Here is a 14,470-nt window from a genome sequence, read left to right as displayed (position 1 = left end):
AGTCTCTGCTACGACAGAAATCCTCTGAGCAGCACAAGGGGATTAAGAAGGAGAATTCAAGAAGGATGTGTATGATTTACTTTTTTTTTTTTCTCTCCAGTTCTAAGAAGGAACAGAGTTTTTCAGGTTATAGGAACTTGCTGTGGCCCGGATCAGCTATTAATGGTTCTCAGGAGACTGTTGGCCAATGGAGTATATACCATTTATTCTTCCTCTGACACACTTTCCACCCTTTTAATTTTGTTGTAACATCTAGCTTTAGTGCTAAGCCTAGCAGAATCTTCCCTTTTTCCTCCTTATGCTTTTTATGCCTTATATCTTTTGCTTCCCTATGCCTTTTAAACCATATTTCTCTGCAGGTGTGGTGATGTGTATGGACTGTAACAGAGTGAATAACTCATAGTAAAATGGTGATTTTAAAATTTTCACAACCTATCTACAAAGCATTTAATATTGTCTTGAACGTTGTCAGTAGTTGAAATTAGCCGCTAAATAAATTCTAGTCAACAGACTTTGCCAAAGTATTTTCCTAGGTGAAATAAGGATTGTATATATGGGAAACTGGGTCTCATACAGAGAAACAGGCATCAATCAAGTCACAGAAGCTGGTATTTTGATTCCTAAATCAGTTTTTCATGCACTAGATCCCACATTCTTGGATTACCATATACATTATAGTGTCTCCCAAAACTTTTTCATTGGAAATTTGAGGATGTTTGTCTTGTCTCTCTCTTTCCGATACGTGTTCTCTGTATGGCAGAAATGTATTTTGTCTACAAGAATCCACTACATAGCTTAGCTTTTATTTGCATTTTCTCATGCATTGGGCTTGAGTTTAGCGTGTAGATCTTCTGTCAGAACTCTCATTTTTCTCTTGTGTTCAGAAATCCACTCAAATTCTCAAGAAATGTTAACCTACTGGTATTTTGGAGCTTCATCTTTTTATTCGTTAATTTAAGAACTGTGGTTTGCAGCACCTGCAGGAAGATTAATCAGAATTCTCAGGATCAAATTAACTTTTGATCTAAGTAATGTCCATTATAATAAGTACATGCCAAAAATCTCACTGATGGGACTTTAAGGATAAGATTAAGAAATGGATGTAGAATGCCTCAATGAAAAAACTTGTAAGAGGAATAGGATCAAAAAGAAGAATGGTGCTATTTGCAAACCAAAAGAAAGAAATTTCCTAAGAGAAACTGCAATAATCTAGTAGGTAAAAGTGCTATTACAGGATTCTTTTTATCTACAACAGCACTTCCGTATCACTCACTTCCTTTTAACCCTTCAAATTGTTAGTCAACAGATGCAATAATTCCAACAAGTTATCCCCATTTACAGTTTCCAATTAAAACTTTATATGATCTCCAAAATATATTCTTTCTTATCAATATTCATAAAGATGAAATCATTAAAACTTCAAAATTAACTGCCCCAAATTCTTTACACATGTAACGTTTCTTAAAACATTGCTAACTTACAGAACTTTTTTGAAAGCCATCTCTGTAATTAAATCAGAGTAGTCTTTGAAGAACAATTACTCTTGCTTCTTTAATATCTACCAATTCTCATCAAAGCAATTGAAAGACCTTTACGTCGTTTTATTAGTAAGACCAGAACTATGTGTTGAACTGCTTCGTTAGCTGTGAAAGACTGTTCTAGGCCAGGCCTTTGGCAGAATCATATCTGGGATATGAGAGCGAAGGATCCTGTTCATGATCATTCAAGACAGCCGTTTACAGTCTAAACTATCGGCCAGAGAAATCCCAAGAGAGTTCCTGCAACCTGGCTTGTAACTGCCTCAAAGGCTTCTTACACCATCTACAACCCGTCTGCGCCTACATGAATATTCTTGAACTCAATGTAGGAGAGAGCCTGAGCACAGTACTCAAAGTTCTAGCTACCAAGCTGTTTCTGTTGACTTGTTTCACCTGGACAGCCCACAAAATTTGAAAAGGCTTTGAAGTCAGAGTCTTAACATGGATTTCACAGGTGTCATACATGATTTTACATGTCTTCCCTAAGACAACAGCATCACAGCTCAATGGCACATCCACACATTTTGTACAGGAAGAGGAGAAGCTTGGTGCTTCTACTCTACATTGTTAAGGACCACATTTAGAGCAACTGAGCCATGAGGTCTATTTTTATAAATGAGTAGAGAGGCACTGAATTAAAAGATGATTTAGACACAAGCTTGTCTCATTGCCCATTAAATGGCAGAAAGTACAAATAGAAAATGCACGCAGTGCTCACCCCAGGCTGCCAGACAGGAGTACACAGTTCTTATTAACACACTTACTGAAGTTATGTGCAACTTTTCGATCTAACATGATGTGCTGATTCACTGAAGGTTCATTGCCTGAAAATACTGCTGTGTCCTGGATCTGGAACTGATCACAGAGTCTGGATACATCTATTTTTTTCTTGCATGGGTCACATGATCCCCAGAGAGATTTTTGAATCTAAAAATATAGAAGTGACAGGGTAAACAAAAAGCCAAAAGAACAAAGGCACTTTGTTCCATCCAAATATAGGGAAAGGCATCCAGGTTGTTTTGTGGCACAGCTGTACTTTTGTGATAACTATGCGTGTAATACAGGCTACAATTTTTTTTTTTCTTTAACAGCTACCATCAGTTTCATCCTCACCTTATCACAAGGAACGACATCCCAGTGAAAGGCTTTGGTTCTCTTTGTCGATGGAGAGAGGCTGCAGGGCTGCAGGAATGCAGGTGGGGCTGGCGGTACCTCTGCCTTACTTATGGGAAGTGGAAGAGATGGTGATGCTGGGGCTGCTTCCCCCTCTGCAGGCTTTGTCTGAGGGCTTGAAGACTTGTTCAGACTGGTTGTTGCAGAACTCACACCAAAGTGGAGGGCCTCCTCTTTCTGTTCGTTCGGAGGTACAGTAAAATCCTCATAATCAGCTTCGGAGGAGGTGCATCCTTGAGATCCCTCCTGAGGCAGTGAGGCACCTTTGCACAACTGACAGTACCTTTCTATGAGAGACACCCATTCATTCTGGAGCTTGCTAACATCCTTTGTCCTATTATTTTGGACAGTAAAGGGTATTCGAAACCTGAAATTTAAGAATGTCATATATAAACGCAAGGAAGTGTAAATAACATGCTGACTAATACAGCCACAGATATTTCTTATTTAAGCAGAATGATGTTCAGCAGCTTTACTTGTCAAAGGAGCCCAGTGCTGCTGACTCTGACCTTTTCAGACAGAGTTAATTGCTTACGTGGCTAAGGTTAGAGAGCTGAAGTTTTGCCATATATTGACTTTCTGGTGCAGTTACCTCGTAATTCCTCTTCTCCACCTTGGGGGAAGGTGAATAATGTGTTACGTCTTACTGTGCTTGTTGCACAGGCTGGTCAGAACCTGTTCACACATCTCTCCTATCAAGCTGAATGATATATCTCTTCACTGGCTCCTGACATGACAACCAGACAAGTCTTTGTGGGCAGTATTTCAGTGTATCTTCTCAATTCCACAATGTGGTACTTTTGATTCCTCCATAAAATACTCATCAGATCACTGCAGAGCAATGGGAGGGGTAATCTATATAATTCTGATGGCCTCGTTTCTCCACTGTTGTATTTCGTTATGGGAGACTGAGATTCTCCATTGCTTGACCTTGTTTTCACTAATTCTGCTTTAACAAATTATTAATTACCAGCTATACTTACACATAATTGTGTTCTTTGGTCTGAACTGAAAAGGTACTGCATCCATTCTCCTTGCTGATGCTCACATTACCACCTGACAAATTAATTGTATTTGTTATAGGGTCTGCAGTCTTGTTCTTTCCTCCCAGATCTATGCAATATAAAGTCAATTCTCCTTCACGTAGTTGTACCAAGTACCTGAAGGACAAGGAATGGAGATACAGTTCATTCTTCACTGGCTACTTATTTACACAAGCCTTGCCTTCATTAAAGCATTTTCTAATGTCAATAAGTCTCCACATTTTTATAGCATCTTCCATGGAACAGTCAAAAAGTATCAATACTAAAGCATAAAACCTTCAAGATGAGGGCTTCTTATTCTCATCTGACACGTAAGTAAACTGTGACATAAAATATGAACTTCCAGCTTGCCATGCCTAATGAGAGAGCTAAAACTAAGCAGATCTGACTATCAACTAAAAATCAGACAAGTCCTATTAATTTGTTAGCTACACTCTGTCCCTCCCATTCTATTTATTCCTCTCGTTTGTTTGCGATGGTGGCTCTTTTGGACTATGAGCTTTTAAAGGAATTCACTATGCAACTGAGCAACGCATAATATGATGAGGCTTCAGAGTTTCTGTGTCTTCCAGGTTTTATTGCCACCAAGCTATAAACAAGTCACCATAATATAAGTTAGTGCCCAACCTTATAGTCCAATAACTCTCCCTCTCTTGGAAATGCCTCTGCACATGCTCTTACTCCATGAGGACTGATCCTGGTCCCCCTCTCATTCCCAAGAGTCACTTGGCAGAAAGGGGTCAAAGTATTCTGCTCTCAAGGGCTTCCGTCAGAAACGACTGTGCCAAAGCGTGGGTATTACCTATTTAAATGATAAATTAATCCTGGCACAAATTGCCTGCCCATACACAGCTTCTATTAGAGTAAAATGTTCTACTTCAGTCTCTCTTCCAGGATTCTGCTCTGCTGCTTATATCAACGGCCCCACATTCAACAACAAGTGGGGCTTTACTGTATGTGGTTTTTATTCTTATTTAAGCATTTGCATTCTCATTTTTCTTGAGGGTTACTGCATTTCTTTATCATTCTGACAGTTCTATCAGACCTTTCTTTTCCTCCACTCCCTCTTCGAGGTGTGGCTAGTTGATTAAGGTGTTCTATGAGGAATTTAAATAAGTTTAGCTGCTCCAGAAGAATTAAACATAAAATATAAATTGCATCTATTCCCACATAAACAGTCAAAGTGATAAGAATTGTTTAATGGAGCTGGCAGTTATATTGATCTCTCCTTTCTTTAAAGCAGGGACTTATAGTTTAATCAGATCTCCAGATGTTTCCACCATTATTTACTTTGCCAAAAAAAAGAAAGAGGATTAATATCAAGAAGAAAGCAACAAGGGCTTTGCTTCACAAGATAAATAAAAATCAATTTTTGTTTGTTAACAAACTTGTTAAATGTTGCAAGGTAACAAATCCTGGGACACACTTGAGGATAGTGTTTACAAGACATACAGTGGTAGCCTTTTAAAAACAATTAAAATCATTTTCTGTGAACTGTGAAGTCTTTTGAGATAATTGCCCTGTGCAGATAATTACAATGTTAAATTTTTTTTCATTAGTTTTTGGTAGACAGATTTTTTTTCTCTCTTTCTCTCCTTTGATAGTATAAGCAATTTCCTGGTATTTTAGAAGCTGGTTCAGGGGAAGGGTGGGTTGTCTGTAGGATGGGTAACAAACTGTGTAAAATCATTGTGGCTGGTTCACTAGTTCAGTAATAGAATAAGCAGAAGCAGAAGCCATGCTTATCTGTGATGGTTTAGGGGCTGAATGAAATGGTGGTGACAATCCATTTCCTACTGAATAATGATTCTTGTCTCTGAAACCACCACCCCATTAGGCCACCATGGCTGGTCACCCCCACAGGAGGGAAGTTCAGAATATTACGAGAATGAATTACGAATTTTGGGGCAGCCATTGGGCCAGTGTGAGTCAATGTTCTTTAGCAGGACTCCTATACTCCTTATCTGCTTTGCCAGTCTTTTTCTCCTTTCCCTTATGACTGAAAATGGAGTAAAAAGTAAAGACATAAACATAAAGAAGTCCCACCATTAAAATCACTCTGAGCACCATTACCATTATATATTTGTGTTAGTAATGCACACAGCAGTCCCTAGCACACATCAGAACTTCATTTTGTTGGGTACCGCTATTGCACTAACAGTTAATTTCAATATTTTGATCTCCTGCAGATTTGACAGCTAAGTTTTAACTTTAAAAAGCAACTAAGTAATTAACTTGTTATCAGCAAATTAAAATCTTAATGTATTTATCAGAAATTTTAAAATCCACAACCCAGAGATCTACAAAAGTGCAGTTCATACTTCACCCATTCAGTGGATGTAAAAGTGTTTTGCTGCAAATCCAGTAGCCCTTCATGTATCACATCACATTCTGCAGGTCTTCCAGAGCAGGACTCTGCTGGTCTCTTGTATGAATTGCTCTGTATAACTCTGCTCAGAAGGTATGCTATCTATATAATAAGTGGCAGAAGAAAGAGTATATTTTCCATGTTAATTCCCTTGAATAAGACATTAATAGGTGGATTTTTCAAGTATAAAAATGATAGACAACACTATAAGCAGCAGCCAAATAGGTAACATAAATTAATGCAAAATAAATAGGCTCTTTCTATGATGCTAAACTACTTAACTGCAATTTGGTTTTATGCCCACAGTTCTAAACCTGTCAGTGCAAGGAAAATATAATTTTATTCTGGAGGGGTTACTGTAAAACATAATTTTACTTTTCTAATTCATATACAAAGCAATCAGGACAAAGTTTCTGTTCGGCTCAGTTCAAGCCCAAGTAGTAATTGATTGATTTAGCTTGAAATCCCAAACGAACCCAGCAGAAAACAGAAGACTTGCCTACAGTTGAAAATGGCATGGATTAAGGTGGGTGTGGATTTTAAGCACTCTTTTTGTTATACAGGGCCATATTTGAGTGTTCTTACTACAGAATACATGTGCCTTTTTGAGCTTTTCTGCTAAATGTAATCTGTTTTGAAAATTCAGGTAATCAATCATGAGGTACTGTTCATCTGGAATAAAAGTTTCTGCACATGGAGTGAACCATTAAGTTTCACGAGGGATGAATCCCTCTGCAAAAAGTCCCTTAAAAATGGAGCATATCAGAAGCTTGGATGCGAACTCTTCCCTGCCTTCTGAGAGTTTGTATCTCAACCTAAATTGTGCAACTGGCTTCAGCACCTCAGCAGTGGGATGACACAGGCTCCAAGACATGATCACCCCTGAACACACAGGATATCTGCACTCAGGTGAAAAGCTAGTGCTAATGTCATGACTTGAGTTTCTCAAGTTTCAGTGTAGAGTCCAATTACACTAACTACATGGAATATTTAATTGAACCTAGAACTCAGAAGGACCTGAGATCTCAAAATGAAACAGCTTATACAAAATCTTGCAACACTGAATCATTTAATTAAAGAAATATCTAGTTGTACCTAGGCTGTCTTCCTTTGATAATTTTATAATTTCGGTGTATTTTGATGGTAAAAGATGAACTACTAGGTCTTTTTCTTTTCACAGCATCAGGATGGCCTCATTCATTCTTCTTAAAAGCATGCATTTTAATAAATATATATAGAAAAAAACTACTTAGAAAATTTCAGTTAAGATTCAACTGTGCATGTCATCAGTTTTGTTTGCTTGTTTTAATATTTAATAATACAACCTGTATTTAATAATACAACCTCAGACCAGTTACATTCAAGGTGTAGTTGAAGAAATGCATCCACTTTCATATCTCGAGCTAACTTTACATCTTCAGTCGTAGTGAACTGTGGCAAAATCCTACGGCCAAACTCTATCCTGAACTTGCATTCCCTTTGTTCTATGTATGAACATACACGGAATAAAGACATACCTACTTCTTTGCTTGCACAATGCACAGCATAACAATTCCCATTTATGATTGAGACCTGCTGGGTACTACCATAACATTAGCTGTTATTTATAGCAATCTGTCTATGACATTGTAAAAACTTACCTTCCTTTTATCATCAAGAGACACCGCTTCCAACTCATAATCTTGTCGTCCATGAAACACAATGCTGAAGCGCCTCCTTTCAGTATCTTCACAGGCTTTGACTTGTGAGAAAGGGAACTGTTTCTTAATAATTCCTTTTTCAATGTTAAAAATGGTCTTTGTGTTGAAATCAATCTGGAATAGAAAGTTCTTCATTACTTAACTCCATCACTTCTCTTCACTGAAAGGAAGACAGCATCCCCAATATTACCATGCAAGGGCATTCAGATAAAGGATCAGCTTAAACTATGTATTTATCTTGCTGATTAATGAATAAAGAGTGACATTCCATCATCAAGATACTGTACTATATTTGTTTTAGTTGCAAAACAAACAGATATTCATTGTAACTGTGTTTCCCTATCTCTTTTGATGAATATGCATCAATTTATCACTCTGAAATATTATTTCTTTTTAAATTCTCCTTGTCTTATACAACCCAGTGCAAAAACTTCCCATTCAGCAGTAGCACAAGCTAATGGCAGGACCATCTCAGCAGAGATTCAATTACTAACTCGTTCAACCTATGCCCAAGTACTAAAATGAAGTGAAGGTGGTTATTTTTATAAGAGCCGCTTCTGTTTCAGGAAAAGAGGATAGTATTGAGAGATTACTTTCTGATATAAATATTACTGTGTTTTGGTTTAGATCTTATCTAACAGATTTTTCTGTCTGTGTGTATATATACACACATATATGTGTACATATAGGTGAAGAGAGCAATGATAATAGCCAATAAAGTTATTTTATTGCTGTTTCACAGCTATAACAACTAAAAATTGTTTGCATCAAAATAAGATTATTCTTCTTCCACTGCACAATCTATATTTGCAGCGTTAAAAACTGGAACAGACAGATTCCAGTATCTGTTCTATGTGTCAATCCCTGCTGAGCAGAAACAGCTTTGTTGGTACAACAAGATGTGAATGTTATCTGACTGCCCAGCTTCGGTGAACACAGCCCACAGAGAAGACAAACTCAGAACAGTCTCAGATCTCGCCTGAGTTAGGCATTTGCCTTTGGTCATAAATGATTCTTGGTACCTTTCATTCCTATAGTGCAGACCACGCCAACCAAATGCTAACACCGTGGCCTTTCCCTCTGGTCTGTTTATAGCAGGAAATCTCCAAAGCAGAACCCTTTATTATCATTATTATCTCATTATTATCTCTGACTTTTGAAGGCTGCTGGTAACTAAAAACTGGAATTAAACTACTCCAAACTCCCAAACTGATAACTTCCACATCTAATACAGCTTTCTCCATTTTTCCATCAGCTTTAGGTCTGAACAAATAATCTCCTAATTCCAAAATCCAATGGATATTGAGGGAAATAAGGAGATTATACTTTCTACAACTGAGATGTAGTAAACAAAAAACCACAGTCTAGCATGTATGACTTGGACTTGCTCATTATCAAATTTTGTCCAAACTGCAGGAAAAATTCAGTGAAATCCAGGTTCCTGGGAACAAAATGAAACCTTTGTCACTGACTTCATGGAATCAGGAAATCACCATTAGGTGTTATCAACAGAAATTTGTTTTAATATCATTCACATGTTGTCCCATTGTGACACAGCAAGTCAATAAAGCCTTAAGGGTTCATAATGTCAAAAAAAAAAATTTCCAGGACAGAGTAACCAGAGATGAAATGCATAGCCTGCCAAAGGAGCCTTCTGCGTATCCCCAGGAACATTGCTTCCCAAGGTTTTAGAGATTGCAGCTGAAGTGACGTCCTGTCAAAAGGGACAGATATTTAAGTATGTCTACATCACTTGTATTCTTTTACTGTTGCTAACTAATAACAACAACTCCCAGGCAGAGCCTATTATAATCAATCATCTTTGTGATGAATCATTTTTTTTAGAGGGGAAATAACCTCTTAGATCATCAAGTCCATTCTACAGCCCTGCCAGGGGCTCAGTAGAGGGATTTTCAGATATTACCCCCAGAATACTTTTGGTGTAAAAGGTAGAAAGTTGATCGATATCTTGTACCTCTCTGATAGGTTGCTGAACCACAGGATGTATTAAGCTATCTCATAACATTTACTGAGCAGCATAAGCGTCCTATATTTTTAATATATTTCTTAAAAAGTGAGAATTTTTTAAGTTACCTGCAAAATTCGTTTCTGCCACCGATAGTGTTTGTATTTGTAGATACTGAAGTTAAATTGTGAGCCAGTTAACGAATCCTGTGAATCCTGAAAAACAGAACAGAAATCAGCAATATGTCCACACTGTTATTTTTTGTCCACTTAAATGCACTCATGTTCTCGGGCGAAATCTCCCTCAGTGAACAGTGTTCAAACAGCGCTGGAGGCTTTGCAGAAGTCGTCCACATGGAGATACATGGAATCATCCTCCTGACCTGATTTTCACAAGCACAAAATATCCACAACTTCTGCTGAACTAATGAAGGGATCACAGATTGGGATGGAATGTGAAAGGGAGAGCAGAAATCAGCAAGAGAGGAAGGGGAAGAGCAGAGCCCATGGAATTGTACTAAACACATTTCAAAACACATGAGTACAAGCAGTTTATTAAATGGACTAAGTAGCAAACAAAACCATATGTGACTTTAAAGAAAAATATTTACAGACCCTTGAATGTGGTGCAGTAAAATGGAAGAACTTTGTTCCTTCTTATTATATGACAGCATACAATTTGTTACCTGGTCCCTTACAGCAGCTATACTGTGTGCAGGGAAAATCACTAATTTTATAATCTTCAGGAAAGCACAGAGAAGGGAAGGTTGTTATCCAGTTATATGAAATTTGATTTAGTTCTAATAATTAGCTATCACAAAAACTTTAAAGCAGCAGAAGTAGAATATATTTCCATGTAGCCTTACACTGCAGTTTAATACTTTTGTTGACTGCAGCCCTTCTGCAAAACTTGTGCTGCTTTTTTATTAGTATTTATTTTTGCTTCTCCTTCTACTTCTTTCCAGCCAAGAAGTTAATATGCAGTTCAGAAAGCTATTTTTAAAAATTCCAAAAAGCACTAGGTTTATCTCAACATCAGTATCAGCTCCTGCAGTGCAAAAAAATTTCAGATTGTGTCATTAGCACATCATAAGATTTCGCTGTTTCCTGGAGATACTCTGATAGGGAGGCTGGTTCAAAAATCCAGAGCAGAAAGGGAAACAGATAGTGAAAATTTCTCCAAAGAGTTCTCTGCTGGCACTTCTGTGGTGATGATGGACAGAGACTGCAATGAGAGATACACTGGACAGGGACTACAGAGAGGAGTACGAGGCTGATGTACTAATGTACACAATTAATGTACTCCTCATTCTCAAACTATTTCCACTCACCATTATCAACTTCTACTTTTCTCAGGAAAGAACTTCCATGCTTTCCATAAAATGGAAAGATGCTAATGATCCACTTCTCATTGTCAGTGAAGAGATGAAGGCTTTAACATCAGAAAAATGAATTTTTTGTGTCTCAATCTGATCCTGAAGAAATCTCTGGACTAGACCTCTTGGTCTCATTGACCTATGCTCAGCAAAGTTATGTTGTTGTAGGACCCAAAAACAGTTTTAAGCCACCTTTACCCTGATTCTGCTTTTGCCTGGTGGAAGGTCAGAGCCAACCATAGGAAATGTTAGAACTGAAGTCACACTCACCAAGGCTTTGCACTTTGTAGCTAGCCATTCTTGTGGCCATGCATAACACTGAGTTGTCAGACCCTCTTACGGTGACCAGTCATGTCCCAAGGACAACCCAACACTAGGAGACCCCTCAGAGATTAGATCCATCATTTTCCTGAGGTGCTTCACGGTATCAGCCTAAGGATTTTGCCCTACATTTATTTTTACAGTATTTGATGCTGCACTCGGAATAACAAAACTCATATGGATACATCTGATCTAAACTACTTAATCCAGGTAATGACAACAGTGTAACTGCAGCATCTACATGGGATATCCATTGCATAGGATACAGGTAGCATTAGCCATTAGTACCTGACATATTTGGTCATAAACTGGAGTCTATATGTTTGCACAAATTGCGACTGCATCTTTGAATGCAATACAGACATGCTCCTAATGCTCAACCAGGCTTTCCAGAACATGCTCATACATTTGAATGTCTTACAAAATAGATCAAAGGAGTGACCTTACCTTTTCAGCATACACCTCTTTCTGTGCCAAATGCAAAGCTCCTTCAATGCTCACTTCTTTATTTTTCACCATGTTCATAATTTTGAGGATTTTTTCCTGGCTTAACTGGAAAAAAAGTCAATCGAATGTTTTTAGAGACTGTTTTTTCATCTGGCTATTGAGGATACAGAGTGCTTGTGACAGTTACAGCCACAGTATCTGCCATAAAATTACAATTTCATTCATATTTTATGTTCTATCGACATCCTGCCCAGAAAATATAATCTCCCTTTGAAACCTCGTGAGAGTCCACAAGATATCAAATGTACAGGGGCTTTTACAATTTTAGAAGATGGGGTGATAATATCTGGAGATAGAACTGCCAGGAGGAAATCTTTTTTAGTTATAAAATCTGGTAAGAAGTGAAAACATCAATTTTGCATGCTTGCCTGTGTCTTGCCTTTAGTGTAAAGTACAACATACAGACAACATGAAAGCAAAATCAGGACCATTCAAAATTTTCTAGGGTGAAGGGGGAAAAATTGATGTTGGTAGCAGCAGGTACAGCTGTCACATGAACTTACCTAAACACGTTAACAAGCCGGCATTACACTTCCCCTTTCTTTTACCGAAAAAGAAGGTTGCACTGTCGATAAGCTTACACATAAATTTATGTGGCTCTTAAGTGAATCAGGTAGGCATTGCAATGCCAAACAGGAATCAAGCAAAGAAAAAGGCAAGTCAGGTAACCAGGGACCCAGAACTACAGCCGCTTCGCTGTTGGTGAAGCTCTTTCACAGACTTTGTAGAAGGAATAAACAACCTCCCTTTGAGACAGACCAAAGAGTTCCCTTGTGTGATATCCATTCCTCAACAGTAGCAGAATTGGGAATTTGGAAGGAGTGTGTAGGTTTTACCACAAGAGCTCAGGAACTCATGATTTTTTTATCCAGTAGCTTAGCTACAATATTCAATTAGCTACAACAGACAATGTTTCCTACCCCACTGGAGAATGACCTCACCACCAGGAGATAAGTTACTACAATAAACTCTTTCTTTCAAATGTTTTGAAAGAGTTTTAAAACTCTTCCACGTGGACATCCAGGTGAAGAGCCCTCCCCAGGGGTGTTGCCCAGGCTGTGCAGGAGCAAGGGGAAGGGGCAGAAGAGATGTCTCGGGGACCGGGAAGGGGGCCTCCCCTGCACCCCTGTTGCCAGAGCTGCTGCAGGGACTAACGTTGTCAGAGCAAGGCATCTCAAAGCATCGCAGCATTGCAAGCAAACCTGAATTTGGCTACCTTAGGACGAGGCACCAAGACCTGGAGTGGGTTTTGCTGTTCCTGCCATAGGAAAAAGAAGGCAAAGAGCTAAAGACAGGTATCCCTAGAGAGCCAGGTCTGCTGCCCAGGAGGGCAAGGGTGGGTGGAAATCGGAGCTCCTGAGAGCTGCTAGTTTTGCCGCCTGACACTCGTGATTGCTGCCCCCAGCAGCAGCCACCAAGCTGCTTCCCAGACCTCGGAGGCAGGCAGGGCAGGCAGAGCAGGCAGCAGGGCTGCAGCTGCTTTGCCACCCCCAGCACCTTCCTGTCCTAACCAGCCGCTTGCTTTACCTACGCCCACAGCTCTCCACAGATATAGCAGCTTCTCTGCTAAAAACCCCAGCAGCGGGGCCTTGCAGCAGAACAAGATCCTCTCCACCCGTCCAAGCACTACCGTCACCTGGCACAAGTCTGATGAGCAACACAAAAATAACCAGTCACACCACAGAGGTCAGGGACCAGTAAATCCACAGGTTTTTCCGAGCGGCGCTACACCGAACGCACTTCAGCTTACCAAATTTCTAACATCTCAAGCAGTTTCTGATCAACAGACACACTGTATGTTTTTACAGCCTACAAATAAAACTAGGAGTAAAAGAAGAAGAAATATTTTGTTTTTAAAGCCTTGGAATTTTCAATGCTAATATAAAGGTAACTTATGGCATAGCTCCCAGCTGCAAATAGTAATGCGAACAGTGAGGAAAGAATGAAAGCAGTCTGATAATTCATTCACAGTTGCTGAGGCGCAGAAGGTTCCTACAATGACCTCCACATTCTGTATTTGAATTTTAAATGGCCATATATTTACACCACACATACACTGTATACGATTAGATCTTAACAAGATAATTCCCCACTGAACAGGCTCTGTGTAAGCAAACAAGAATATGGATATATTTGAATTGAAAAATACAGTTTCCTTAAGGCTAGGCTCTGCCAGCTTTAAAGTGCAAGATCCTATTTATACAGGATAGCAATTCTTAATAGGAAGTGGGATAGTATTTTTTGCAACTGCTAGGCCCTTTTGTATGGAGAAGTGTTCACAGATTTTGCTGGAGGATGACAGTGATAACATAAAGATAACATCATAGCCTTATGTCAAAGGCACAGTCTGATTAACATAAACAAGAGAAGTATTTATTTCTTTCACTTCAATACACAAGTAATTCAATGAATGAGCTCAGTTCTCATTTGAATCTCATGGTGTCATCCAGCTACACAATAGATCATGTACTTCTGCAGG

At 38.8% G+C, this 14,470-nt stretch overlaps 1 protein-coding gene across 1 annotated transcript in view; it reads right to left on the bottom strand.

Moving 5' to 3' along the window:
- Window positions 1–14,470, bottom strand: part of LOC309596924 (uncharacterized protein) — a 44,091-nt gene that overhangs the window by 19,453 nt on the left and 10,168 nt on the right. The window contains exons 2-8 of the mRNA XM_082325688.1: window positions 11,932–12,036; window positions 9,917–10,003; window positions 7,763–7,936; window positions 6,076–6,224; window positions 3,695–3,871; window positions 2,652–3,078; window positions 2,303–2,465 (exon numbers count right to left, since the gene is read on the bottom strand). Of these exons, the coding sequence (XP_082181814.1) occupies window positions 2,303–2,465; window positions 2,652–3,078; window positions 3,695–3,871; window positions 6,076–6,224; window positions 7,763–7,936; window positions 9,917–10,003; window positions 11,932–12,036 (1,282 nt within the window). The remainder of the gene's footprint in view (window positions 1–2,302; window positions 2,466–2,651; window positions 3,079–3,694; window positions 3,872–6,075; window positions 6,225–7,762; window positions 7,937–9,916; window positions 10,004–11,931; window positions 12,037–14,470) is intronic.

This window comes from Platalea leucorodia (genome assembly GCF_965183815.1).
Source record: "Platalea leucorodia genome assembly, chromosome: 13".
NCBI classification, from domain to species: Eukaryota; Metazoa; Chordata; class Aves; order Pelecaniformes; family Threskiornithidae; genus Platalea; species Platalea leucorodia.
The sequence above is the reverse complement of the archived record's forward strand: the minus strand, read 5'-3'. Positions and strand labels throughout refer to the sequence as shown.